This window comes from Anas platyrhynchos, chromosome 2 (assembly GCF_047663525.1).
Source record: "Anas platyrhynchos isolate ZD024472 breed Pekin duck chromosome 2, IASCAAS_PekinDuck_T2T, whole genome shotgun sequence".
NCBI lineage: Eukaryota > Metazoa > Chordata > Aves > Anseriformes > Anatidae > Anas > Anas platyrhynchos.
In genome coordinates, this window is record NC_092588.1 from 133,574,416 (window position 1) to 133,600,743 (window position 26,328).

General features: G+C 39.6%; 1 protein-coding gene across 4 annotated transcripts in view; it reads left to right on the forward strand.

The window, feature by feature from the left end:
* SLC25A13 (solute carrier family 25 member 13) overlaps window positions 1–26,328 on the forward strand; it is a 97,794-nt gene that overhangs the window by 21,871 nt on the left and 49,595 nt on the right. For 3 of the 4 annotated variants that reach the window (XM_027450822.3, XM_027450821.3, XM_027450820.3), the window contains 4 exons: window positions 946–999; window positions 4,835–4,977; window positions 11,751–11,866; window positions 26,152–26,291. In XM_027450822.3, the coding sequence (XP_027306623.1) occupies window positions 946–999; window positions 4,835–4,977; window positions 11,751–11,866; window positions 26,152–26,291 (453 nt within the window). Of the gene's footprint in view, window positions 1–169; window positions 197–945; window positions 1,000–4,834; window positions 4,978–11,750; window positions 11,867–26,151; window positions 26,292–26,328 lie in introns of those variants that run through there. The other variant, XM_005010943.6, reaches the window with a different exon arrangement.

Here is a 26,328-nt window from a genome sequence, read left to right on the forward strand (position 1 = left end):
TCCAGGTATGCTTACACAGTATTTTTTTTGGCTTAGAAATAGATTGATGTGCTGAGTTGACTGTCAGATGATGGTTTTTATGTTGGCAAGCAAGGTTTTATCAAGTTATCTTGAAGAAAGAATGGGAAACTCTATAGCAGGCACAGACTGAAAGGATGAATCTACTTACTGCCAAAACCAGCAAATGGATGGCGTGGTATGTACATGAAGAAAATAAGCCTGTTAGGCTTACTCCATAGTGCATATACAATATTCTTTAATTGATTGTTTTGGGAAGACAAAAACAAAACACACACACGCCAGCAAAACCTTTCTAATTATTTTGTGTTTTAGTTGTAAGTGACTGCTTGTCTGATCTACAGAAAATCTAGACGCGGTTTCTGACTTTACCGTGTCAAAAATGTCTACACTGTAAGTTTAAATACTTTAAAAGGTTGGAAGTACTAGGTGGGTGTACTAATAAAACAAATAATTATGTTGGAATTCAGTCTTCTAGGGAGCTGCTTTCCTGGACAGGTTAGTAAGTCTGAGTATTTTATTCTTGCCATCTGTCAGCTGGGGGCTGCATGTGGTACTCTGAAGTTCTTAGATGAAGGACGCTGGAAGCATAAGAAGCTATATGGTAAAGATGGTGTAATGCTGAATTTCAGCAGAGAGGGGTGTTGAAAAGATTTGATGCTTGGATTATCTATATGACTTATTAACATGTGTTTGTTTAAGAATTGCAGGGCTGCAGAAGGGAAGCAGCTACAACAAAAATTTTGAATAATTTATTATAACTGAAATGAGTAAAATAAATATGACCAGCTAAAGCAGTGCCTAATTTATCTAAGGTGAACATTTATTTTCATCACTCATTCTGTTGTTTGAATTCTTTCTTTTAAATGACACTTTGACATCTTTTCTATAAATTATGGATATTAATATAATTGTATTTACTTGTAGGTGGCTCTAACCAAGAGAGCTGATCCAGCTGAGTTGAAAACAATATTTTTGAAGGTATGTATAAAGTAAATATTTTACTCTTTCTGCTTAAATTTTTCATATCTTTTGCTCCTTTATTGCCGCATACAACTCTTGATAGTTTTTCCAACCATTAATCATTCACTGTATTATTACCATGTTAGACTTAAATACCATTATCAGAATTGAACAATGCTCACCAAGAAGTCAGATACATTCCTGAGTGATTATTGTATTGACTCAGAAGAAGTATTACTATCTTAGAGAAAAAAAATGCATTGTTCAGAGAATGGGGTGGGAGTTTCAGTATTGTTCCTACACGTGGTAAAATGTTAGTGTAGACACCTTGCTGTTAGACCATTTGGTAAATGTTCTTCTCCCATCCCTGCTGTCTTCCCTCAGTCAGGGTTATTCCTGCTTCTGTAGTCTGTAGAAGTGTTGGGAAGATCACCTTTTGAAGTGGTGGCCCTATTTATTTTTTAATTAAAATCCCTTCTGTGTTGACCTGCTATAGATGTATGCAAGTGATTAAATGTCGTGTGCTCGCTTTGTCTACTTGGAGAAGTGTGCTACAAGGTTTTGCTGGTATATGGCTTTCTTTGACCCATTTCCTAAATTTAAAGAAATATTCCTAACCCTATGAAGATTTATAAGTACAGTGCCTAGAATAGTTCGGTACTCTGATATGAAGAAAAATGCAGAAGTTGGGGTAAGAATACGTACGTGAGGTAAGTGCCGCAGTGCTGCAGGGAGCTCTTAAATCTGATTTTATTTTTTATTTTTTATGAAAGACTTAAGTGCCTAAGAGAGCTGACATCTTTCTGAGTTCTACCCTCCTCCTTCCATCTCTCCAATGTCATATTTCAGTCTCCCTGTACTTCTTGGCATGTTTTCCATTGGCCCTTGTGATCTATTATTAACAGTATGTGTAGGTGTCACTATGTATATTGTCAGTATTTATAGATTTATCATATACTATCCGTATTTATAGCTCTGAAATTAGATTTGCAGTTGGGAAAGCCAAGATTTAACTTATTAAGCCCTGGAACTGCTATCTGTCAGACTGAAAAGACTCTTTAAAAAGAATGGGATTTTCCTAGGTCAGTACTGGAACAGCAAGACCAAGGCAACATAAAAGGCAGACAGGAGGTAGACTGCTGACTCAAGAAGATGGCAGCATTGAGGAAGGGGATAAGCGTCTTTCTAGTTTTCTCTGAAAAGTAGGGGTCTCAGTGAGCACAGTAATAAAGTACACATTTTGTTCAGTGCAGTACAGAAATTGTCATGCTATTCACCAAGAAGGAAGGATGAATGAGTGAGGTATGTTGGATTGTGCTTTACAGGCAAGCTATGTCCAGAGCATTAATTAAACTGCTTCAGATGAATGGTGAAGCCAATACAGTGGCTTCTGCAGAGTGTGGGATCTTCACTTGTAAAATAACTTGACAGCCATTTTTCTACTTCAATTACGAGTTAGAAAGTAAGATTCCCTGATAGGAACGGTGCCCACTGTGTAGAAATAAAGATGAGGCTAGCAGTTTCAATGCAGTTGATTACAATAAGCTTCCATTATTTTAAATATATCAAAATCCCAATAAAATGTTTGCAAATCTTACTTAAAATGGGGTTGAACTGGTTAATACTTGAGTATCTAAAATGTATGGAAATAAGTTACCAAAAAGCCATTAAGTACTATTGTATAATATCAAATTCTCTGTGGGTATAATTGCCAAAGTGAGGAAAAATACAATTGTAAAGAACCATTTTTTTTAATGTCTCTCCTCCAAAACCAATAGAATTGATGTTTTTTCTCTTTTTGTTATGATAATTTCCAAGAGTAAGCTTAGTTTTTCAAAGTCTTCTACCATAACCCCTAAGAGATTAGATTTTAGTGAAAGTGATCAAGCTGACATTTTCCAAGGTCATTTTCTATATGTAGTATAGAGAACGTGATTGGATTTCAAATACACTTGAGTAAATCACAATGACAAGAAACAGGGGGACACTGAAACCTTGTGCTGTTTTCTGTTATTGAGTGCCCTAGCAGGGGGTTAGCCTGGAAGAAAAAAATGAAATATAGAAGCATAGACTGTCTGACTTATTTGATTTGTTTCTCAATAGCAGCTGTGTTAAAAGTTTTTGAAGCTGGGTTTCTGAAAGATTCTGTCTTCCTGCAGATGATTACATTGAAATCAATTGATCTGCTAGTTCTTGTAAAAGTATACAATTGAAAATTCCTTACAGTGTATCACCTAGAAAGCTTGTCTTATGAACAGCGCCTATTGAAACGTGTGTCCCTAAATGCTAACCAATATATAGATGCCAAAGCAAGTTACGTGTTGTTTGGGCTTGCTTCTCTGAAGCCTTGATCCTTGAAGATATTGCCGTACCTGAAGACTGTATTTATATAGCACTGGAAGAAAATAATCTACTTACTGTTACACTTTGGCATCCCTCTGAGAGTTGTATGCCTACTGCAGGTCTCACGGCACTCGGCAGGCACCAGCGTGGCTCTGCGAAATGAAAACTGGCAGTTTCCTTCCCTTAGCAGAGGCACAGCAATGTAAAACAAAACACGTCTTTGAAGCATGCTACAAAATATCAATAGGCAACTAATTTATTTATTACTTCGGTGTGGATAATGCTCTGTGGGGAGCTTCAAAAATGGATATTATCCTACCTTAAAAATGCTAGAGGAATTAACAAGTTACTTTCCTGTTTTCTGTGCTTGTTTGTTATCCTGGGATAGACCTTTCCCTTGAAGCTAACAAACAGTTCTGCTAATGTTTTTAGATTACCTTACCTTTCTTCTTTTGTTTTAGTTGTTGTCCTTATTTTTTTCCCTTCCTTAAAAAAAATATTTAGGGTTGATTTCAAGTTTGCTCTTCTGCAGAACGTGAGAGCTTTAAAGTTTGAGGGAAGGCTGAGGAATCAGGCTAAGAGTGGTACAAAAGGCAATTTTATTTATGCATTATCTTCAAAATATTTTAGTATCAAGGAAAATGAATATGTAACTTGTTACTGGAAGCCTCCCTTAGGAGCAAATACTCTTGGATATATTGAACACTGTATCTGGAGCAGTCTGCCAGTACCTGGCGTTGGATACTGTGTGCCAGCAGTGTTTGGTGAGGTCTCAGATCCCTCTGCTTATTTGTGCATTGTGCTAAACTGCCATTTCTTGCTGTATGTTTTTCTGCAAATCACTATTCTCTGACCTCCTTTCTTTCAGCAGCTCAACCAAGGAGGAGTAGCTGTAGGTTTTCCTTTGCTTAGGGACTAGCTGCGGCTGAATTTGGTGTGCTGGAGTTGCTCCAAAACAGCACCCCCAGGTGGACGCTCTTGTGGGATCGTTTACTCCACTAGCACGGCAAAGTCATTTTGTCAGGTGTAACCTGACATTTTGGCGTCTTTTCATGCCAAAATGGAATGGCTGCACAAAGGAGTTGTTTCAGATGACTAAAATACAGTGGAGTATCCCATAGTTGTTACATTTTCAGTGGTCCTAAAGTGCCATAGGCATGTCTGCAAATGCATGTGTGTTTCTTGTTCTACTTCAAAAAACCCACCACTAACAACAAAACCAATCCATACTGGAGTGTGAACTGTTTCTAGACTAAACATGGTGAAATTGTTGAGACGATAAATAAATAATCACATAGCTGACACTCACCTGGCTGGGAAGCAGAGCCTTTGGCTGTTTTAGCGTTCCCCGCTTAGTCTGTCCTGCTTTGGTGCAGATTTTAGGTTCTTCGTAGCAGAACGGTCTTTATCTGCTGTAAGCCTGGGGCTGGTTGGGTGCTGTGGATAGTGGCAATAAAAGTGCCTGGAGAAAGATGCATTTGAGTCACCAGATGTTGTATTCATTTAACAGTATGCAAGCGTGGAGAAGAATGGAGAATTCTTCATGTCTCCTAATGACTTTGTCACTCGGTACCTGAAGATAATTGGAGATGGTGTGCCTAATGCAAACACGGTACAGCTCCTGGCGGGAGTGGTGGATCAGACAAAAGATGGGTAAGGTTTCTGTCTGTTTGTTTGTTTTCTTTCTCTTTGTCATTCATTTATAAAATGTAAAACCATTCCTTCCAGAACAAGGCTGGTGGGTCTTGTTTTTGTTTGTTTTGTTTCGTTTATTTTGTTTTGATGTTTGTTTGCCTACAAATACACAAAGGGTTACAGCATCTTTAAAGTGGAAGAAGTAGAAACAATGTTTTGGGCTGCCTGTAGCATTTCGCTGAACAAACCATTTTCTGTCCACTGTGTATTTTTCATTCATTGAACCTTTCATGTTTGTTGGCTGGTTCCCATAACTTCTGCTTTCCTTTCTGTCCATGAGTCTTTCTGTCTCTGTTTATTTCATGTATTTGTCACAAACACATTCAAATAGCAATCAAAAACAAGTTTAGATGATGCAGGAAGAGATTGTAGGAAAACAAATGCCTCCACTTTGGTTTGACATAGCATTGTTAAAGGGTTTTGCCATTGCTTTTCCTCAAGAGGGAGGAGGAACAACAGCAATATTTAGTGAGCCACCTTGCAAACATGGGAAGACAGCAGTGAAGTTGGTTGCACGTGGCTTGCATTTGAAAGGCTGACTTCGCCAATAGGCAAGATTAGCTACCCCTCCATCTTCCTCCCCCTTCTTTAATGAAACTCTAGCCTTTGCTTCTGGTACCTGCCCAGGCAAGCTGTCTCTTCGCCCATATGAATGCATTTTTTGAACCCTGCCTTTAAAGTATCTTTAGAGAAACTTTAGAATAATTAGCTATGGACTTAAAGTCTGTAGTTGTGATGTTTTTAGAAACCAGAAAACTTCAGGCATGACTCATATCAGTGGTTGCAGAGAGTAAAATGGGAGATAAATAAAGCATGACTAGAGAATGCAGGCTTCCTAGGGAACAGATGCACGCGTAACTGAGAACTTTTAAAATAGTTCCTCTGTTCTCTTTTCTGCTCAGGCAGCCTCAGGTATTTGGCAGCTGCGCACCTTAAACCTCGTAGAGAAGTCAATGTAATTATTGTTATCCATGGCAAAAGAATTCTGTAAAAGGTCACGTTGGTGATGTTGGCATAATGGCAGCAAGAAAGTGGTGGCTTCAGATAGTGTTTGACAGAAAATGTTAAGCCTTTTTTCAGATTTCTTCCTTTGGTTTGATGTCTGTAAAAACTGCATTTTCTGGATTGCACAGATTCAAAATCATCTTGTAGTAAGATGATTGTGAGTATGATACATGCCTTGTAATTTGGACCTCCACAAGCAGAAGATGGTGTCAGAATGAGCAAAATAGAAAGCTGTAACCTATGCGAACTTGTTGACACGTTGGGATTTTGTAATTTGGTGTGATCCTGCAAGAGTTTTGCGTTTTTGTAGTGTAGTATTGAAGCTTCTAATTGCCACTTTCTGCCATGGGTAAGGATTGTTTTGGAAGTCCAGCCTGCAGTGACAGTGGACTGCATGCTCCTACCACCATTTCGGAAGAGTCCCTTCTGGTATTCAGGCCATCTTCTTACTTAGCTGCTGCACTATTATGTAAAAGAATGGAGCAAGTTCAGAAAGTAATTAGCGTTCATCTTTCTAATCTGGCACTGTAGCATTATTATTTTTTTTTGCCATGTGGCCAGACGTTTGTACCTTGTGGTGATGGGGCGTAAAGTACTTCTTAGAGTGATCATTGGAAGCTGGGACAACTTGCTTTCTGGTTGCTAGAATGAAATCCCATAAGAATGTCAACAGGACCTATTGGTCTTCTCTTGAATTCTTTCCAACTTGGCAGTCCAGAGATCCTGGTTTCAAAGTGAAGTACAAAACTGCTTTTGTGAGGCTGGTCAGTGCTAAGGTCATTAGAGTCTGCTCAATACTTTGGCTTTATTTCTAGTAGAAAAAAAGAAGTGGCTTGCAATAGCAATGACAAATTAATTTTGTTCTAGTGTTAATGGCTTAAAGTAGCACAGTACTGAAAATACTGCTACAGTATTTCTGTAAACGTATTTGCACTGTAGGGGATCTCTGTTTTTGTTCTGAAGGAGCAGAGTCTGAGCCCAGAACCACCAGGGTTGCTCCTGGCCTTGTTAATATGGTTTTAACTCCTTTGGATTCTGGTGAGAAGTTGCGTATAGATACCAAGTGTAGTCGGTGAGAAATACTGAAGGCTGTAACTCAGGTGGGTGAAGGGCAGACAGACATCATGAGACCTACAGACTCATTAGGAGAGCGCACAGATTGGTGGAGGGTGGCTTACTCCAGAGCTGAAGAAGTCCTCAGGGTGAACGATGGACATGGAAATGAACTTTATGCTTCATTTCATCTCTCATCCAGATAGGATTACTTAGCAAATGATCAGCGTTTAGCAGATTCTGTAAATTCTGTGTGGTGTAAGGGCGGTGTAGAGCAGAAGAGGCAGATGAAATGGACACAACGCTGGGAATTTGCTTCTTGCATATTTTTCCTCAGAGACCTGAACAAGAAAGAGAAAATCACAAGCAGAGAACAGTATCTTTTACACGTGATCTCGCTGTGGTTGCCATGGACAAAATCTCTTGTGTAGCTGTAGCACAGTTCCTGCACTGCCAGGAGTTAAGGATCTGACAGTGCCTACAGGATTTGCTGTCGGCGTGACAAAGACACGAGACCTCTCAAAGGCAGGCTCGGGTTCTGTGAGTATCTGTTGCCATGGGAGCAAGGCTTGTCTCCATCTCAAGTCAGGGCACAGCAATATTTGGAGGTGGGTTTATCTTCTTGCCTCTTACTGGGGCATCTTTTTAAGGTTTCCTTTAAGAAAAGGGAATACCTTTCTTGCTGATGTCCAGAGAAGCATTTCAAAGTAGTGGAACTGTAATCACACAGGTTCTGAAAGTCTTGTCGTGTGGCTGTAGCTTGTATGAAGCAGATTTGAGAGTCTTGCTTAGTTCCAGATCTTAAGCTTCTCATTCCTAGTTTTGCTTTGTGTAAAAATTCGGATTTTTTAGGAAAATTTACTTTTAATGTAATGCTTCACTTGGCTTCAGCTGGACTAGAAACTTACCTGAAATGCTGTGGCTTTCTCAAGGCCTATCAGGAACAGGCCAGGCATTTTCCATCTTGCCTGCTGTAACATATTGCTTTTCAGCCTTTTGCTGTACTTTTAAATATCTGTCTAACAGAATAAGTATTTACTCCGCATCTCTGTTTGGACTGTAGTAACTAACACTTTACTGAGAAACATTATACGTTTTATTTTTAGAAAGGACAAACTGTTCAAGAATAACACTTGGAAGTGCCAGCATTTTCCATTATTATTGGATATAAATTTATTCTCTAATGTACCAATTTACACTATACTTAGTTTACCTAGGTTGCAGCATAAAATAATAGATGTAGCTTCAATTTATGTCCTATTATGTTATCATGTTCAAATTGCTGATACAGTAGAAACATATGCATTGATTTCTGAAGAAACCTCTTCATCATTGCATTTGTATGTATTATTGTGGTGGGTAGTGGCTTTTTTTTCTTTATATGGCTACGTGCAGACTTCCTCTGGTGGAAAAGGATTACACCTGCGTGGTGCCCAGGTACTATGGGCACAAGTGCCAGTGAAGTTTGGAAGAAAGGAGAGAGTAATAAATAGCAGTTGTGTTGCCCCATACACAGTTGTTGTTTTTGGCTTGTAACTCTTGTGTGTGGATGTTTTTAAAATATCAGTCTTTCAGTCTTCCTGAATAAATTGTGCAATGTTGGCACTGTTAATGAGGTCATGAAGGTGAAGAAAGACTTAACCAGTTGGGTAGGATGTCTTTAACACCAAAGTAAATTTTTTGTAAACATTTCAGCTTCCTCTCTTTGCGCTGTTACAATCGCTAGGCTTTTCTCTGCTTTTGTAACATAAATGAGCACTTGTTTAGGTAGATAAAATAACTCTTAAGTAGTATATTGAAGTCCGTGTTAATATGTGCTGTTTAATGACACCTAATGATATTCAGCAAAGGGTTATGCTAAACCCAAAAGGGTGATGCTAAACCACAGAGAAAATGTGTTACCCAGGCAACTACCCTTGTGCAGTATAGAGAAGTGAGCATATGGCTATGTAGTACACATTATTTCAGCATCTTTAAGCATTAAGAATCACACGTGTAATTGACTGTGAAAAATTACTGCTCAGTTACTGTATTGTATGGTCATAATAGAAGTAAATGAATACGTCATTGTTGTTAGAATAGATCTGTTGGGAATCACTAGCAGGCTAGTCTACTTAGGGAGCAAAAATACAATAAGAAGAAAATAGCTGGTTTAATTAACATGTAAAAATTGGGTTAATTTGAATTCAGCTGGCACAGCAGATATTAATGTCTCTTCTTTAATAGTCTGGCAAGAACCACACAATTTGTACACTTTTAATCTTCCTAGGGCTATGAATAATTGTTTTTAAAAATGGATACGGGGTTATTTTCATCATCTCTCTCTGACTTATTAGGGGGGTTTATTACTTGCCAGGACTGACAAAGAATGCTTCTGCCAGTATCAAATATTGCAGCAGTGCTGGAGTCCTCATCGAATCCCGGCGTAGTGGCACAGGATGTGCTCGTAGCGTGGCGTTGGGATTCTGCTGGGAAGGGCGCTGTGTCACCACTGCTGCACATGTTGGGATCCCTTGATAAGGACATAGGTTGGTTGTTGTTTCGTACAAACAGCAGCTGTATCAAGTCGGTGTTGGCAGGTAGTTTCAATTCTAAACAATCCTATTCAAGAGTCTCGTTGCCTGCTATTTTGTTCCTTCTGTCTGGGCTTTATAATATTTGGGACAGAAGCATTCAGTGCTTTGTAGCTGTTTGCTGTTGTGGAAGTTGTCAGGTACGTAACAAATAATAATGGATCATAATGAGCTTTTATAACCTCAAAGTCACACAGTAACAACAAATATGTGTAAATGCAAAACTAAGTAGGTTGTGATGTGTAGGTTTAAAGTTAAATTGAGTATTGCTTTTTTTTTTTTTTTTTTTTTTTTAAGCCTTTTGGTTTGGGAGAGATGGAAATTTTCTGCCTTTTAAAGACTGAGTATCTGCAGCACGTTCTGGGTTTCATACTCGGTGGTACCGAGAGCTCCTCAGGAACTTGAAACAAATGACTTTGCAGCCTGCCCATGTGATAACGTGCACTCATGTTGCAGGTCACTGGCTTCTTTGCCAGTAAAACTTAAGGCCTGCTCGTATGTTTATTGGCATCATCACTTGTGAGTTTAATATTAAGAGTACCTGAGGAGGTTTCTTTTTATTTATTTTTCTTGCTACATAATTACTTATGGTGGCAAGTTTCCAAAGCTAATTATTTGTTAGAGTATTTCTGACTCTACATACGCTTTTATTTTCACTTTTATTTAGTGTGTGCGTATTGAGGGAGGTAAAGTAGAACAGCTTTTTTTCTATATTACGTTGTTGGTTTTTTTTAATAGTACTCTTCTGTTCATCCTCTTATTTTCATGTTCTTCATGGAAATCAGCTCATGGTACTCTGTGGCTGTTTAGTTGCTGACAGCAAGCACGCTTCTCTGTGACTTAAAAAATAATTCCCTTGAGACAGGGTGACTGGGAATGGGTGTACAGTCCTGGGTCATCGTAACATGATGGGATGAAAAAAATGCCTTTTTTCTTCAAACACATCATTTTTTGCTGTTACTGCATACCGAGCGGAAGTTTTTGTGGAACCAGCCGCAGTACCATTTTGAGTGAAAGTCCTGAGGATATTGCTAGTTTTTAAAGTATAATAATAATAATTTGTTTATTAACATTTGTTGCAATGAATTCTGTGCATCTTGGAAAGAAATCTTCATTCCCCAGGTATTTGCTGCCTTGTGGAGCTGCTAATGCCGTGTGCTTGCTGCCCTGGCACACAGCAGCCCAGAGAGAGCCAGTCCTAAAGCTCCCCGGCTGGCAGCAGGCCCTGCAGCCACACATTTGAAGATGATTTTGAGCTGTACAACCCAGTCATTAAAGAAGCAGCGAACAGAAGAATGGTTAGCCTTTGTCCCTGTAAGAAAAGGAGTTTGATCTCCATTTAAACTCCTGGGCGTGACCCGGAGAAATTAAAACTGCTCAAGGCCTTTGCTGCAGCAAACCTACTGCTGGAAACGACGCCAAGTTGCCTCATTATGTATTTCTGCTTATTAGCTATCCTAAAGAAAGGCACCTCTGCTTTTATCTGTGCTCTGCTAATACACGGGTGTCTTGGGAAGCTGGCTAGGATGATGAATTTGACTGAAGTGCTCTTTGGCAGAGGCAGGCTGTGCAGACTGCTGCTTGAAACCCGTGACTCCACATGCAGCACTCGAGGGCTGCCATGGGTGACTAATATGTGCTAGCAAACAGGTAGCACTCCCCAATCCTTTCCTTCAGGAGTGAGTGGTAGCATGTAGGTTTTGAATGGATTTGCTTCCCAGAAGCCCTAAATCCCGAGTCCCAGGGGAAGTTATTCATATCCTGGCTGGCTGGCTTGGCGCTGGAGGGAGGCAGGCTCCCCCAGAGGGCAGTTCAGGTAGGCATTAAAGCCGAGGTGAGTAGCCACACTGAGCGCCTGGCTGATTTTATGGCCTGTTGTGACTTGCTAAGCAGAACAGCTCCTCGTTCAACCGAGTCATTTCCATCTAGCAGTGTAAAGGGCTGCTAACACTGATTGGGTGTTTTAGGATAAGGTTTAATCCCTGTTGATAACAACTTGTATACATTTTTGTCTTCTTTTGCATAATCTGTGTTATATTGTGTTTTTCTTTTCTGCAGGCAGGTGGTTTCATAGCTTTTGCTTTTTCCTTCCTCCTTCAGGTTGATATCCTTCCAAGAGTTTGTGGCATTTGAATCAGTCCTGTGCGCTCCAGATGCATTGTTCATAGTAGCCTTTCAGCTGTTTGACAAGACTGGCAAAGGAGAAGTTACTTTTGGTAAGAATGGTCTACAATGCACGCTCTTAATTTATCTATCCCTACTTGTACCGAACTATTTTACCTTTTGTTACCATAGCAAATATAGTGATTAGTAATAGCACTATACAAGTGCCACTTTCTGGATGATTTTTTTTAATCACTTCCACGTGTATAATATGAAGTCAAGGACACAGTTATCTTCATGGCTTTCTCTGGAAAACTGGTCACTTCGTCTTCTCCCCAGCATGTTTGTGCAGGTCTTCAGAACAGCAGTGAAAGGTGGCTATAGGAACCGATTGTAAAACCACAAAAAAGTTGCCAGAGGACTTGGGCAAACGTTGAGTCTGAAATTACCCTGAATTATTTTTTGTTTATATTGGCCATGTTGCAAGCTGACTTCCTTTTAAGGCTTAATGCTTTTTTTTTTCTGTGAGATTTTTCAGTGATAAATATATTGTAACCCCACAGAAAATCCAGCTGTGCATTGAGGGTGTGGTGTTTGCACAGACAGTGTGGCATACTTAGGAGAGTTTAAAACATGGTTGTGGGGACTATTTATTTCTAGACAGCACAGAGACAGTTTTTGGTATCTGCAGGACTATGCCACCTGCCTAGTGGCAAAGACCATTACGTCTGGAAGAATCAGAAATTAGGAGGCTTCAAGAACTTCAGACATTGAACTGCACATGAAAAAGTGTGGGGCATTTTTTCACCCTAAGCACATGCATTGGATAAAAATGTTATTTCTAATCTGTTATATTTTAAGAGGTTTATCCATATGTCTCAAGTTTCATTAATGGGTTATTAAACATCTTTAAATAAAAGGAAATCTGGATGACAGTGGCCCTTTCTCTTTCCTACCTTCCCCTATATGGTTCATATGTCCTTTGTCTTTTGCTAGTATTGCCTGCATATACTACATGCTTAGTTAAAAAAGCTCTTTTCCAGCCCATTTAAACTGACAAGATCTCCTGTTACGGTTGCTTGAAGCATCATTATCTTCCTTCTTCCATCTCCAAAAATCTGTATTTGAAGTTGCGGCTGGTGAGAAGACTTACTGTCTCTTCTTGTGTCTGTTTTGTTTTTTCATTATTTTGGTTGTCTGTTGAGTTTGTGAAAGACATGTCTTGTGTACAATACTACTTGTTAGAACAGCTTTAAAAAAATTACTATGGATTCTAAAGGATTTGAAAGAATTTCAGGATAAATTTCTGCTGATCCTAACCTTGCTGAAGGAAGTATTTTGTGCCTGACAGTCTTGTGCATGTTTATGGACAGAGAGACAACGAGAGGCGGCATGCTTTTAAATCAGGAAGGCTCAGATATTTTGCAATGGTTTTGTTCCAGCATAGGCAAACCAGGCTTCCTGGAATGCCTGTGATGTGCAGGTTCTTGTCTGCGTCAGAGCCCCCAGTCGCTTGGAGCACTTGTTAATAATCTAGGAAGAACTGTAGTTGTTTGATCTGAATGCTGAATCAGTCCAACGTAGCTTTTTAACTTTTGGCGTTCTCGTTCATATTTTTCCTGCTGGCAAATGCTTCCCTTGGGGTTCGACACAGTGAGTCAAGGGATTCGTTTGGCATTTGAAGCCCATTGAAGTCCTTTTAGCAATAAGAGAAACTCTTATGCCAGGCTGTATTTAAGGTATTTGAAAGAAGAAGCATGCCAACATTGGCAGAACCTCAGATATCTTTTTCTTTTTTTTAATTCCTTCCTCCCCTACTCTAAAATCATGAAAGCATTTGTAACTTCTGCATAGTACCTTGTAGCTACCGCCCCAGAAAATGCCTGGAGTAGGAAGGATGTGAGAGCTGTCTCAGTGTTGTGAGTTCTCAGCAAAACCAAATGAACTTTAGATAAAGCTAGTGTACATTTTCTGTCATAAGGGAGAAGCTTTTTTTTTTTTCCTATTGTAAAAAATAACAAATATTTTCACAAATTAGTTACTACAATGCTCTCCTGTAACTTTGCCACTCAGTGCCTCAGACATGCATCTGCAAGGTTAATTATGAGATCTTTTTCCATTGACTTGAATGAAAGTGGGATCAAGTCCTTATCAAGGTTAGGAGAGTTAAATAGGGGTTTTATGTACTGGGGAATTACAGTGTGAAAGAAAAAGGAGAAAAGGGAAAGGATCATTTTTCACTATGCTGCTGCTAAGTGTACTATCTCAAGGATCCCTTTATAAATGTGTATCTCATTTTACTGTTGTAAAGCATGGCTTATCTTTGCAGTCATTGTTTTTCTGTATAATGAGATAATGGTGTAAATATTTTAGCTTATACTGAACGAAGCATAGGGCTTCCTGGCTGTGAACTTCCCGTTTTCTGCTAAGCAAGTCATCCAATTCATATTCTTCCACATGTGTGCTTAGCTTGGCACCTTTGTAAAACAGATTAATAATGGGTTTTACATCAATGAGCTTTTACACTGAATGCCACATCCCGGCTGTGGATGTTCAGGGAAATGTTGTGGGTAAAAAGTTTTGGTATTCAATATTTTATTGCAAAACACTGCATCTTTAGCTTCTGGGTTGGCAAGTCCTTTGCATTTTAGCCAAACCTTGACATCTCTACAGTTTTAAATGTTTCTATTCTTTCAAGTTACAAGTTAACTGTATGTAGTTCTTTTGGCAGAGGTGGCATCTATTTAAAAGAACCGATTTGCAAGCGGTGTGTGTGTGGAGGTGGGGGGGAATATTTCTAGTTTATTGCTTTTGGGAGATGAATGAAATGGCCAGCAGTAAATTAGTGGCCAGTGGCTGACTGAGACTACACCTGGCCGTTGCATCACCTTGTAGATTTATCTGCTGCTGAAGTGTCAAAGCTTTGACAGTTTGCAAGGAGTTAAAGCTCTCAGCAGGAAAGTGGGAGGAAGTTTAGCTGGCTTTTAAATTCGAGGCAAAGAGCAAACCATTGCTTCTTACTGTTGAGTGTTGACAGGCACATAAAAGCTGATAATGTAAGTCCAGGGGTTTAAGAGACTTAGTAGAGTTGCTTTTTTGTCGTATGACTGTATTTTAATGCCTCATTAAAGAAGCAAAGCCCTTTGAAATTCTTTACTAGATGGCATTAAAAAAAAGGTGAGATGCTTGGGTAAAAATGTCAGTGTTTAAAAACTAAGTTGTCTTAACCTCTATCTTTAATTTTGGATGGATAAATGAAATGATGAGAGTTAACAATTCTGAGCTGTGAATAACACAGCAGTGATACCTGTGAACTGGAACTTTATTTCTCATATACGGGTTCTCACAGCCCTAATGAAGGGCAAAATGAACATTGTAGATGTAATTTTTTCTCATTAATAAAGGAAAGGCAGAAAAAGAAAAATGATTGCCCAAGTCTGTGCTGACGACCAGCATTGAACCTGGCTTTGAAGATTTTCATTGATTTCTTTTGAACTAGATTTACCCTACAAACAGAAGTTCTAACTCTCATAGTTATTGAAATGTAGCTGTGGTATAGTTTGTGGTTTTCTATTTATTTATTTATTTCTTCTAAAGTCTTCTAATTCGACCTGAAGCTGTTTCAAAATGGATGCTATGCTGTGCTGCCCTGAGAAAACACGTTTGGCCTTTCATTAAAAAACTAAAAGAAAACAAAAACAAAAAATACCCCCTGCTCCCTAGACAGCAAGAAAACCCAACGGGAATGGGGAACCCAAACACTAAATTGTTGTTGTTTGGCATAACAACTGCAGAGTCAAGCAATGCATCTGTTTTTGTCTCAAAACAGAACTCTATTTACATGCAGACAGCAGCTATTGTGGCTCTGTGCTCCTGTTATTAATTATAGCAGTACACATTTCTTAGAGGAACACATGAATTAATGATGCATCTTACTAAGCACTCCTGCTTGCTTATCTGATACTTGAATTGCCTGAACACTTGTTTGTAAATTCATAAAAACATGTAGCTCTTCACTGAGGTTTGAATGCGTATATACAGCTATTGTTATGAGCTTCGGGCTTCTTGCTCTGTGATAACGCTCTGACTCTTTGTCAATATGCTAAGAATTATTACAGGAGTACAACGCTTGCTTTCCTAACCGAAGGGTTAGGTTCAGACTTTGTGAGCTAGCTTGTTTTTGTTGCAGAGGATTATTTTATGCTTTGCCCTATTTTATGCTTCGCTTGGTGTGACCTGGCTCTTCTTTTTGGATTTTTATTTTTGTACAACACTTAGCTTAGTGATGCCCAGCCTGGTACGCTCAAAACCATGGAAAGCAAGGAAAAGCTAAATCTGAACTACCAACCTTAAATTGCTGAGGCTGTGAGCTTTGATCATTTGCTAAATTGCAATATTCAGTAATTCTTAGCAAGTTTTCCGTTGCAGGTTGAAATTGGTTAGAAACCATTTGTAGCTAGTGATGTGTTAGCTTACACCTACACAGCGAGGCATTTGTTGGTTTATAACTGACAGTTGCCTAGATATGATGATCCCAACAGCAGCATTACAAGTGCAAAATGTGTTTAGTCTCTGATATTTTTTGTTGTTTCTACTGGATTTTGCACAAGTTACAGCTAGTTTTAATTAAAAGAGGATGTAAGGAAGACTTGTAAGTATATTTATTTTTCTTCAAAACAACTTTTGAAGTATACTTGATATTATTTTCATATAATTTCCTTTCTAAACTTACGTCAAACTGGCAAGCTTCTCTTATTTTTTCTTTTGCCTGAAATGTTACATAACTAGGCAGACTTTCATGAAGGCATCTGAAGTGAAACAAAGCGTGTTTAGTCACAAAGCCAATTTGTCCTTTTAAGTGTTAGGAGAGGTTCCATCCGTTCATGCAGATGTGTTTCATTGGGTCTAGAAAATACAACTGAGTTTCCTAAGTCATCCAGAACTGAAATTTGGTGTTTGATCTTTGTTGTTTTAGTTTTCTTCCTTTTTTTTTTTTTTGGTTTGTTTTTTAAATTAAAGTTCCCCATTAGCAGATGTCAGACCCGAAGACTGAGCATCTCTCTTCTCTTCAGCAAAAAGAACAAGGAATGATCACAGCATCACTGAACAGTTGAGGTTGGACAGGATGGTGGCAGCCAACTGCAGGGCCAGCGAGGCCAGGCTGCTCTGAGGACTGTGCCCAGTGGAGGTTTTAAATATCTCTGAGGATGGAGACTCCGTAGCTTCTGTGAGCAAGTGACTTACAGAGCTTGCCTATCATGATGGTCAAAAAGAAGTTACTGATTCTTGGTTGGGATTGTCCACGCTCTGGTTTGCATCCACTGCTTCTTTTGCTTCCTGTGTGCCTCTCCATCTTCCCTACACCCTCCTGCTGGGTGGTTGTGGACAGCCACAAGGTTCTCCTTTAGCCCACCCCTCACCAGGCTGAGAAAACCCCGTTCCCTCAGCCTGTTCTCACGTCACGTGCATCAACACCCAACTGTCTTTGTGACTGTGATGTATAGAGATGATAAAGTTATATTTTATTTTAGGTAGCATATTATGTTTGTCTTGGTAGAAGTGCGAAGTGCTCTGCTTTTTTTTTTTTTTTTTTTTTTTTTTTTTAACTATTATTATTCTTCAGGGCAAAAGGGGCAAGTTTAATTTTTGTGCCCTCCTGGGGCCTAGTGCTTTCCAAACCTGTGGTCTTTGGGCTCTGGCAGTTTGTCACTCACTTCTAAGGATGCCAGGAAAGGTAACAAAGAAATGTAAGGTTATTGCCAATAAGCTGAAATTATGGATATATTTCTCCAGCAGAAATATCTTAAAGGATTTACATCTTGAAAAAATGTTCAAAACCTTTTCTGTAAGCCAAATATGTAATGCTTTGTGTATAAATTTCATGTTATTTCCCCTGACATCCAAGGAGGGCAGAAGAAGCAGAGAAGTTTGGATGCAGGATCTTAAATACTGAGAGCTACGGTACTCTAGAAAAAGAAACTCTTTTGGGGAGTATTTTCAATATTTAGCAGAGGTAGTAGATGTGCTCGCCTCAGTCAGAAATCACAGACAAGATGAATTGGACGATGTATGGGTTTGTCACGAGGAAGCGCATTCGTAGTTTTTGAAGTGACCAGAGTACAAACAACCAGAGCAGGGGAAGATGAAGAGGATAACAAAGTGAGCACATTTTCAGCAGAGGGGTGAAACGTGAAGATTGTCATGGATCTTCTGTGATTGATGAAAAATCACAGAGACAGAAGCATGTTCTCTGTGATGTTTTCATTGAAGTAAGATTAATCTGTAATACTGCGCTGCCCTTGTTGAGAAGTTTGGATAGGGCAACAAACTTATAACCACTGGATTTTGTTCAGTAGATAGCATGTTTCATCTAAAAGAGAAGGCACGCTGAACTTTTTATTAGGATTTGTACCAGACTTCCTGGTTTTGTGGGGTCTTTGGGTTGGGTTTTTTTTGGTGATTGTCATTCTCATGACAGTCTTCTTAATAGATCTGAATGACGTTTGGTTCATGATACTTTTCAGAATCTCACCCTTGTGTAGAGTACGTGCTGTAAAGCCTTTGTTGCTTCTTCAAACCACAAAATGGATATATTTCACGTCCTAGTGAAAGCAGACACTCTTAGCAAAGGAAGACTTCATCCTCCTGCTTCTCTTCCCTGCTGTGAATGCCTCTAAGGGAGCTGATGCTCCAGTTGGTGCTGTTGCAGTACTGCCTGGAGATGTGCTGAGTCAACCAGTTCATTTTATGCAGGCGTCTCGGGATCCATTGTAAGCTTTTGCTTTCCCCTGATTTGCTCCAGATGTTAATAGGTTACCTGGAGGTAATAAAAGGTGATAAACCATTGTGAAGGCAGCCACTTTTTGATAAAAGTAGAGCTTTATTGCACTTCTTTAAATGATCAGTTTGCATTCCAAAAAAAAATCCCAAAGCCAACACCATGATTTTTTGGGAACTTTTAACCTTTTTTAATCACTCATGAGCAATGTCTTCTGAACAACTGACTGCAGGTGCACACCAATATCGGACTGACGTGCGTGGATTGTGTGGTATCTTCTCAGAGACGGAAGAACGGCTCAGAAAGCTGTTCCAGTTCAGTGGGTCAAAAATCCACTTTTTATGAAAGGCTAACTGTAGATTTGCACGATTGACTATAATGGCTTCAATTTTAAAAGATAGAGGTAACAGAGAGCACTTCCAGTTGGTGGGATAATTCAAGAATACTACATGCTCAAATGGCTAAAATATTGTGCTTTCTGCTGCTACTTCGTGCTACTTAAAAAGAAAAAAATAGGTGTGGAAAAGGTGGGAAAAAGCCAATTTGAGAGTAAATCTCAACTATATGAGGTCACTCTTTGGTTAACAGTAAGCCCAGGGTTAGCCATCTTTCATGCAGCTGTATATGCTGTTGGGGAAAAAAATACAACATGATTACTTGGCAGCATTTGGAGAGGAACCAGAAGCTTCCACACCAGAATATATTTAAACTGTAGCAGCAGAAGTATACTATTTTAAGCTTGATTTTATTTATTTATTTTCCATCCCCTTTTCAAATTGTCCTAGAATTATGAACTAGAAGGCAAAAAAACTTCAGCAGGCCCTGAAAGCTAGCAAGGTATTTTGTTATTACAAATTTTAATATGAAATTTCAGATGGCAAAATACACATACTTTCAGAGTGTGTGTACTTCGGTTTTCTAAATTGGAAAATCTGCTGTTACCTAGCAGTTAATAACTATTTTTTCCAACATTTGGAATGCAGGACCTGATTTGATAAGCTGATAAAAGAAAACAAAACTGAGAACATGTTGGAAATGCTCAAAGTGAAAATTACAGTTTAGGTAGGTTTGGGGGTAGATAGTTAGACATTTTAATTGAACTAAAATAGTTTTATACTAATACAGTACTGTTGTGGGAGTACATTTTGTGGTGCATTTGAAATTGAAGTATTTAAGTGGGGGAAAATGTATGTTAATGCTTTGCAAGAAAGTGATTTTTTTTAATACCATCTATCTAAGCAAAATAGCTGTTAAAGAAATAGAGCTCTCAAGTCTGTATTTGGAGAGTAAAGTGTAATAACTTTTATGCTCTTTTAGAATAATTTCTCTGAGCCAGGAGTTTGCTTTTATCACTTTGGTTGGTGTATTAAACTGCTGTAGGAAACAATCAGGTGAACTCTGAAGGAAATTTGTTTTCCTGGACAGCTACAGCAAAGTCAGCCCCTGCCAGTGTCAAGAAAGCTGTTGAGTCAGTCTGGATTCTGAAAGTCCTGGGATTTTAACATCTCCACGACAGGGATAACAGAAGTGAGTCCAGATGATGATTTCACTTACGACGTGGAAATTGGGACATTGAATTTGATACAACAGCTTTGGTTACACATGAGCAGCACTGGCTTATGTTAGGCAGCAAAACCTCTGCTTGTCCACTACAATTCAGCACTAGTCCACAGCTGGACTAGCTCAACACGGCTAAATTAGTTTAAAATTACCATTTTTATTATTTGTGTTTAATTGCATCTTTGGGGATTTTCTCTGAATTTGGAGTAACTAGTCCTATTAAAAAACCAGTAAGCTACCACTTACACGTATATGCATGCACAAAAATTTAACAAAAGCAAAATCAGGTTTTGTTTTTTTTTTTATTAAGGTGTTTATACCAAAATGTCTACATACAGCCACACATTTTAGGTGCAGGTGAAACTGATCTTAGTCTAAATATACAGGATGCACTAATGGAAGGTTTTGCACTCCTTTGAATGAATGTTTTAAAACAGAAGCATACCGCATGATGGAGTGCAGATGAATTGCACTGACCTGAGCTGCTACCTTTTTTCAGATCAACCCCCCCCTTCTCAAGTCATGAAATACAATCCCATTATCTTCAAATTACGTACTCGGTTTCTACCGCGCCAGCTTCAGCGTGAGAGTTCTAACAGATATCTTCCTAATAGTATTTTTCAGAAAGAAAGAACCTAACGTAATTTTTTTTTTTTATTCCGAATTGTGGAATTGCTTGTAGCCCATGTTTTGCAAGGAATTAAGAGGTAGAAAAATACAGCATTAGTGTACTGTGTCAGGACTTCTCACCCATGGAAACAGGTGGCTGTGACAGCTATTCCTGCTCTTCTTTGCTAAGGGATGTTGGAGGGATGAGTACTTTTCCTTTGCAATCCATAGTAATCAAGGTGTTCCGAGATATTATTAATTCACAGCATGCCAGGTATAAAACTATTTTAACCCACTTCCTTTACAAAGCATCAGGGAGGTCAAGAAGGTGATTGTAATGCTAGTACTTCCAGAGTGCTCCAGCTTTTCTGGGTAAATGTGGATGACTGGACAACCCAGTCAAGTACTTGGACTACCCATAAGGAAAACATCAGTTCACATCTTAGCTGAGCAGATGTGATGTGAGCATATGTTTTCCAAAATAAAAAGGCATAATTATAGAACAGTCTTAGTGCCAGACCGTGGAAGGATGGAAATAAACTCTGTGCTGCATATTTGAAGTTCACAACAGTAAATAGGAAAGGGAAACGGAGGAGAAAAAAAAGACAAAAAAGGGACAAAGAACCCTTGGATAAAACCCAACAATTTCAGTAAAAGAAGATAATACAAAATATTATTGCTTGAGTGTTTTTGACATACATATGTACTTGTCTCTAGACATACACGTTTTTGCACAGGTCCGTCATACTTTATTTTTGCTGCCAGCAGCAGCGAGGGCGGCAGCTCCACAGGGCGGGTGAGCCTGCAGCCAGCAGAGGTGACAAGAGGACAGGCAGGCACAGGCAGAGACCTCACCAAGGAGGGGCACAGCCCCATGCTGCCTAAACAAGGAGACCAAAGCAGGTCTGGTGACAGTGACCAAGGTCAGCCAAGAGTCCAGCAATTGCCAGACAAGCCAGTGGTGATGAGGCAGGTTCAAGGACAGGCCTCAGTCAGAGTCAGCAGGTTTGGGATCACTGAGGCAAAAGTGTCCATATGGACTAGTTCAGGCAAAAACCAAGGACCTGAGATACGCAGCTTCTCACAGCTCTTTGCCCAGACCCTGATCTAAGTGCTCATAGATGGGGCAGGGGGAAGAGGTTGCAGAATCTGGTGGCACAGGGTCAGGAGCCTCATGGAAGAATGTAGTTCCAAGTGGTCAACGAGGACTTGGTGGAAAGCCTGTTAAAGTCATTCTGTTCTCATCTCCACTGGGCTTTAGGTCAGGTTTTACTTGCTGATTGGCGAGGTGTTAGGGTTTCTAGTCATGACGGTGAAACGGCTACTCACAAATAGGTTAATTTGACCAACGGGACTTCCCTCTTTAATTTTTTCTTTAATGTGAGTTTTTATCTAAATGACTCTGTAATTGAAAACATTGAACTTTTTTCAACCATTTAAAGGAAGCTTTTCCAAGTGCTAGATCACAGTAGTGCAACATTAACAAAACACCTTTTTTAAAGATATCACCTATTGTCTGAGCAGAATGATGGGGAGTTGCATATTCTGTTTTTTAAAAATCCATATCTCTGTATAAAAAGGATCTGTCTGACACTCTTTGTATTCATTTTACTTTGTTGGAGCGAAGCTGTAGCTGTAATGCTCATATGTTCCTCTTCAGGCCCTTGAGTATGATGAATATAGAAGCAGCTACTGCCATAAGGGTTTGAAAAGTTTATTGGTACATGTGGAACTCTTGTTAGCTTATGATAGCTCATGTATTTTCGAATTTGTCTTTTACTTTCCTCTTTGCAGAAGGTAGCCTGTATTCTTTGCAGGAGTTGCTACTACCAATATCATCAGGATAATCTCATTTTTCTCAAGGCTCAACCTCTTAGCACAGGTTTTCTATACCAAGCAAAGTAATAATAATAATTGCATAAAGATGTAACATACAACTGTATAAAGCAAATCCCATTTTGACAGCCTATTTGCAAAAATTTTGCGGCTATTTTCTAAGTGGGATTTTTGTAGATCGTGATTTTTTTTTGTAGCTATCAAACATGTAGGCACTTGTGTATATATATAGTTTGAAAGCATCTCCATCCCTAGAGATAATCAGCCCTCAGCTGGACACGGTCCTGAGCAACCTGACCTGACTGGATTGTTTTTGACAGGAGGCTGGACCAAATGAGGTCCAGGTGTCCTTTCCATCACAAACTATTCTGTGACTCTGAAAAAAGTTCCTTTAAAAAACAAAACAAAACAAAAAAACACGTGGCTATTGAGAAACTTTTCTGCTACTCTATGTTTTAAGGTGTATAGTTCAGCTAGTTGGTGGAACTTCACAGCTCCAGGTTTAAGGTCCAAACTACATTTTTAAATTGTACATTTTTTATTTTAATTCTGTACTTAGATGATTAGTAGATTATATTTAGAAGTGAGTAATAATTTGGAGTGAGTTCCAGTACACAATTGGATGTCTTCTGATGGTTAGCAGGCTTGGTCAGGTTTTATGTTCCTTTGCTGAAGGTTCCTTTTCCTATTTGTAGTGCCAATATTACGAGGTGGGTTTTTTTGTTTGTTTGTTTTTGTCCTTTTGTCAGAAGTTAGCTTTTTTTTCACTTTTTGTTTTTTGATTTTCTTGAGTGGTAATTTTTCTTGTATGCCACAACCAAGGAGTGTTTACAAGGCAACTCGGGGGAGCAAGACACATTGTACTTGCAACATAGCTCATGTGTGATAACTAATCAAAATAAAATCACAGTGGCATAATCACAGGACACTGTAATTTTCATATGTAAACATAAGTAAAGATTGTGAGGAGCCTGCTGTCATCAAAAGAGGTTTGAGACTGCTTTTATATTAACTACGGTTTTCCTATCTCTTATTTCACATCAAGTAAGAAAGCGCTTTTTTTTGTCTTTGACAATGACAAGTCTGGAGTCCAACCAAACCTAGTTGTTGTAAATGTCAATGTTTCTAAACTCATCCAAACAGAATCAGTGTCTTGTTCTGTGTAAATCTGGGAGATGGGTTGAGAGGGACAAAGAAAACTGATGAGCATCTGAATGCTGTGTGGGAGACAGGCATCTAAATAGGTACTGTAGCTGTCCTGGGAATATCTTCACTCCTCTGGAAAAGCGGAGTGGTTGCTAGCAGGAGGAGACAGCTTTACAGTCCTTTTGTTGGTGGACAGAACTGGCTGCCTTCTTCTTGCAGGTTCCTTTCTTTGAGGGCTGGGGGAGGAAGTCTGGCAGAAATCGGGAAGATAATCTCCAACATGTGACTTCTGCCCTAAGCTGCATCGGTAGGAAGCATCCTAAATAACAGGCATTTGGTAGTGGGACAGTCAGTCTGAACCGATTGACTTTTCCTCCCAGTTGCCTTGAGAGCAGAATTTTGCCACTGGAGAATGCTGGCTGACGAGACCCAAGCCAGTTGTGATGGAGCTTGAAGACACGAATGAACAATGCTGCCCTGGGGGCAGTGTCTCAAGTTGCTTGGAGAAAATTCTCATAGGACGTTAGGGCCTGAAGATCTGAATTTTAAGAATTTGAGGTTAACTAGGGTCAGTTTTTCTGTTTGTAAGTTAAAACCAACTTGTTCTTTCACAACTGATCCCAGGGATCGGTGGGTGGTGCATTTTTAAAGATGAAACTACTGACTTTGTTGAGATGTGAAGAGGTCTTCGATATCATCTCTACTGTCTCCACAAATCCCAGACTATGACCTCCCCCCTTGCTTTAGAACAAGCTGTCCTTATCCTGCAGGTAGTACCAGCTGCAGTGAGTTTGGGTCTGTGTGAGGCAGGACACTTGCCTCTTTCACCACCTCACAACCATTTTATGTATGTCGTAGTCCTTCATTAACTTAGGTGCTTCCTGCCAGCTTCCAGGCTCTCAGCTGTTCCATCCTGGCTCTCACCCATTTCCTGCTTCTTTGTCTGACCGTGAATTTCATCCTGGCTGGGTTTCCCCAGGTCAGCAGAGCCGCTGTGCCTATCTGGCATGGACCGAACCAGAAAACAGAGCTCAACCTGTGCAGGAGATGAGGCCTCATGGCCCCAAAGCGGCGTCTCCCACTTCACTTGTGGCACTGGGGTGAGCAGGAAATGGCTCCCAGGCCTTGCCCGTAGGTAGAGGCTGGCTCCAAGGAGGTGGCTTCCAGCTTCTTCTGCAGGCAGGGAGACAGACAGCTGTGCTGCTTTCCTTCCCCCCAGGCTCTGGTCACACTTGGGAACTGGCTTCCAGCTCTGTGGCTCACAGAGACAGACAGGAGCTGAGAGGTTGGGTTCCTGCGCTTCTGCGAAGTGTGAAGGGAGCAGGAAGCCTCCTCCTGGCCCTACCTGTGGGTAGGGAGCGTCTCCTGGGAACAGCTCGCCGTGCCCACAGGTGATAGCAGGAGACAAGAACTGGCTCCTGGCTGGCATTGCTGGAGGCTTGTGCAGACGTGAGGGAGGAATACAGCAGCTGGGAACCTCTGGCTGTGAGCTTGTCTTTGCAAGATGTGCTTGCCATTTATTTTTGGCTGAGACAACAACTGCTCTTGCCCTGAAGTGGGCTTCATCATATGAGAGACCTGTCTGAAAGACGAGTACTTCCTCAGGTCTTCTTATGTTTCTGTGAGTTAAAATACGTATAGTCCAATTCCAGGAACATACTGCCCTTATTACTGATGATACAGGTTGGTGTGTTTCAAACAGTATTCATTTGCCAAAAATGTCATGTACTATCAAAACATCTGCCAAGTCCATAATAAACTGAGGGCCAGTTAGGACAACTAAACTAATCTGAACTAAACTATCAGCCTTGCATTTAGGTGTGATTAACAAAACTTGCTCGCCCTGCATCCCATAGCAAAAATGAGACTGTAAAGTCTGCTTTATGTTGGAGGTGGTGATAAGTTTGTATTCTGTCTGCCATGTCCCTCCACCCCCTGCCTCACATATACTGTTCCTGTAAGGTAACTACAGAAAAGTGGATCTTGAAATACTGGTATTTTTATAGTTGATTTGTTTGAATGTGGAGAACTCTTGGAATAATACAAAAGCCTGAATTATAGTGACACAAAACTTTCATTGTTAGCAGTTTGAAAAGATTATGCTGAAAATTGGTTAGCTTTAGTCATCTTTTCATAAATTGTCTTTTAATTTTTTATCCTTTCTTGCTTGATTTTGAAACTTGAAATATCTAGTTGAGTCTCTTCCAATCAAATGCTGTGAATGTAGAACTTCACAAATAAGATTATTCAAGAGATTGTATTTGTGAGGGTCTTCAAAACTTTTCATTTATTATGATTTTGTTTAAAGAAAAAGCTAGGTTAGCTTTACAATATGTTACTACTTTATATGAACAATATTGCTTTCCTGTTAGAATATGCTGTATTTGTTTTGCTTATATAAATATATGCTCGTCTCTATTGTTATTTTATTTTATTATTAGACTAACATTTTTCTTTTTTTTTTTCCAGAGGATGCTAAGCAAGTTTTTGGCCAGACCACGATTCATCAGCACATTCCATTTAACTGGAATTCAGAGTTCGTACAGCTGCATTTTGGAAAGGATAGAAAAAGACACCTAACATACGCAGAGTTCACCCAGTTTTTACTGGTGGGTATAGTACAGGTTATCAAGATTAATAAGATTC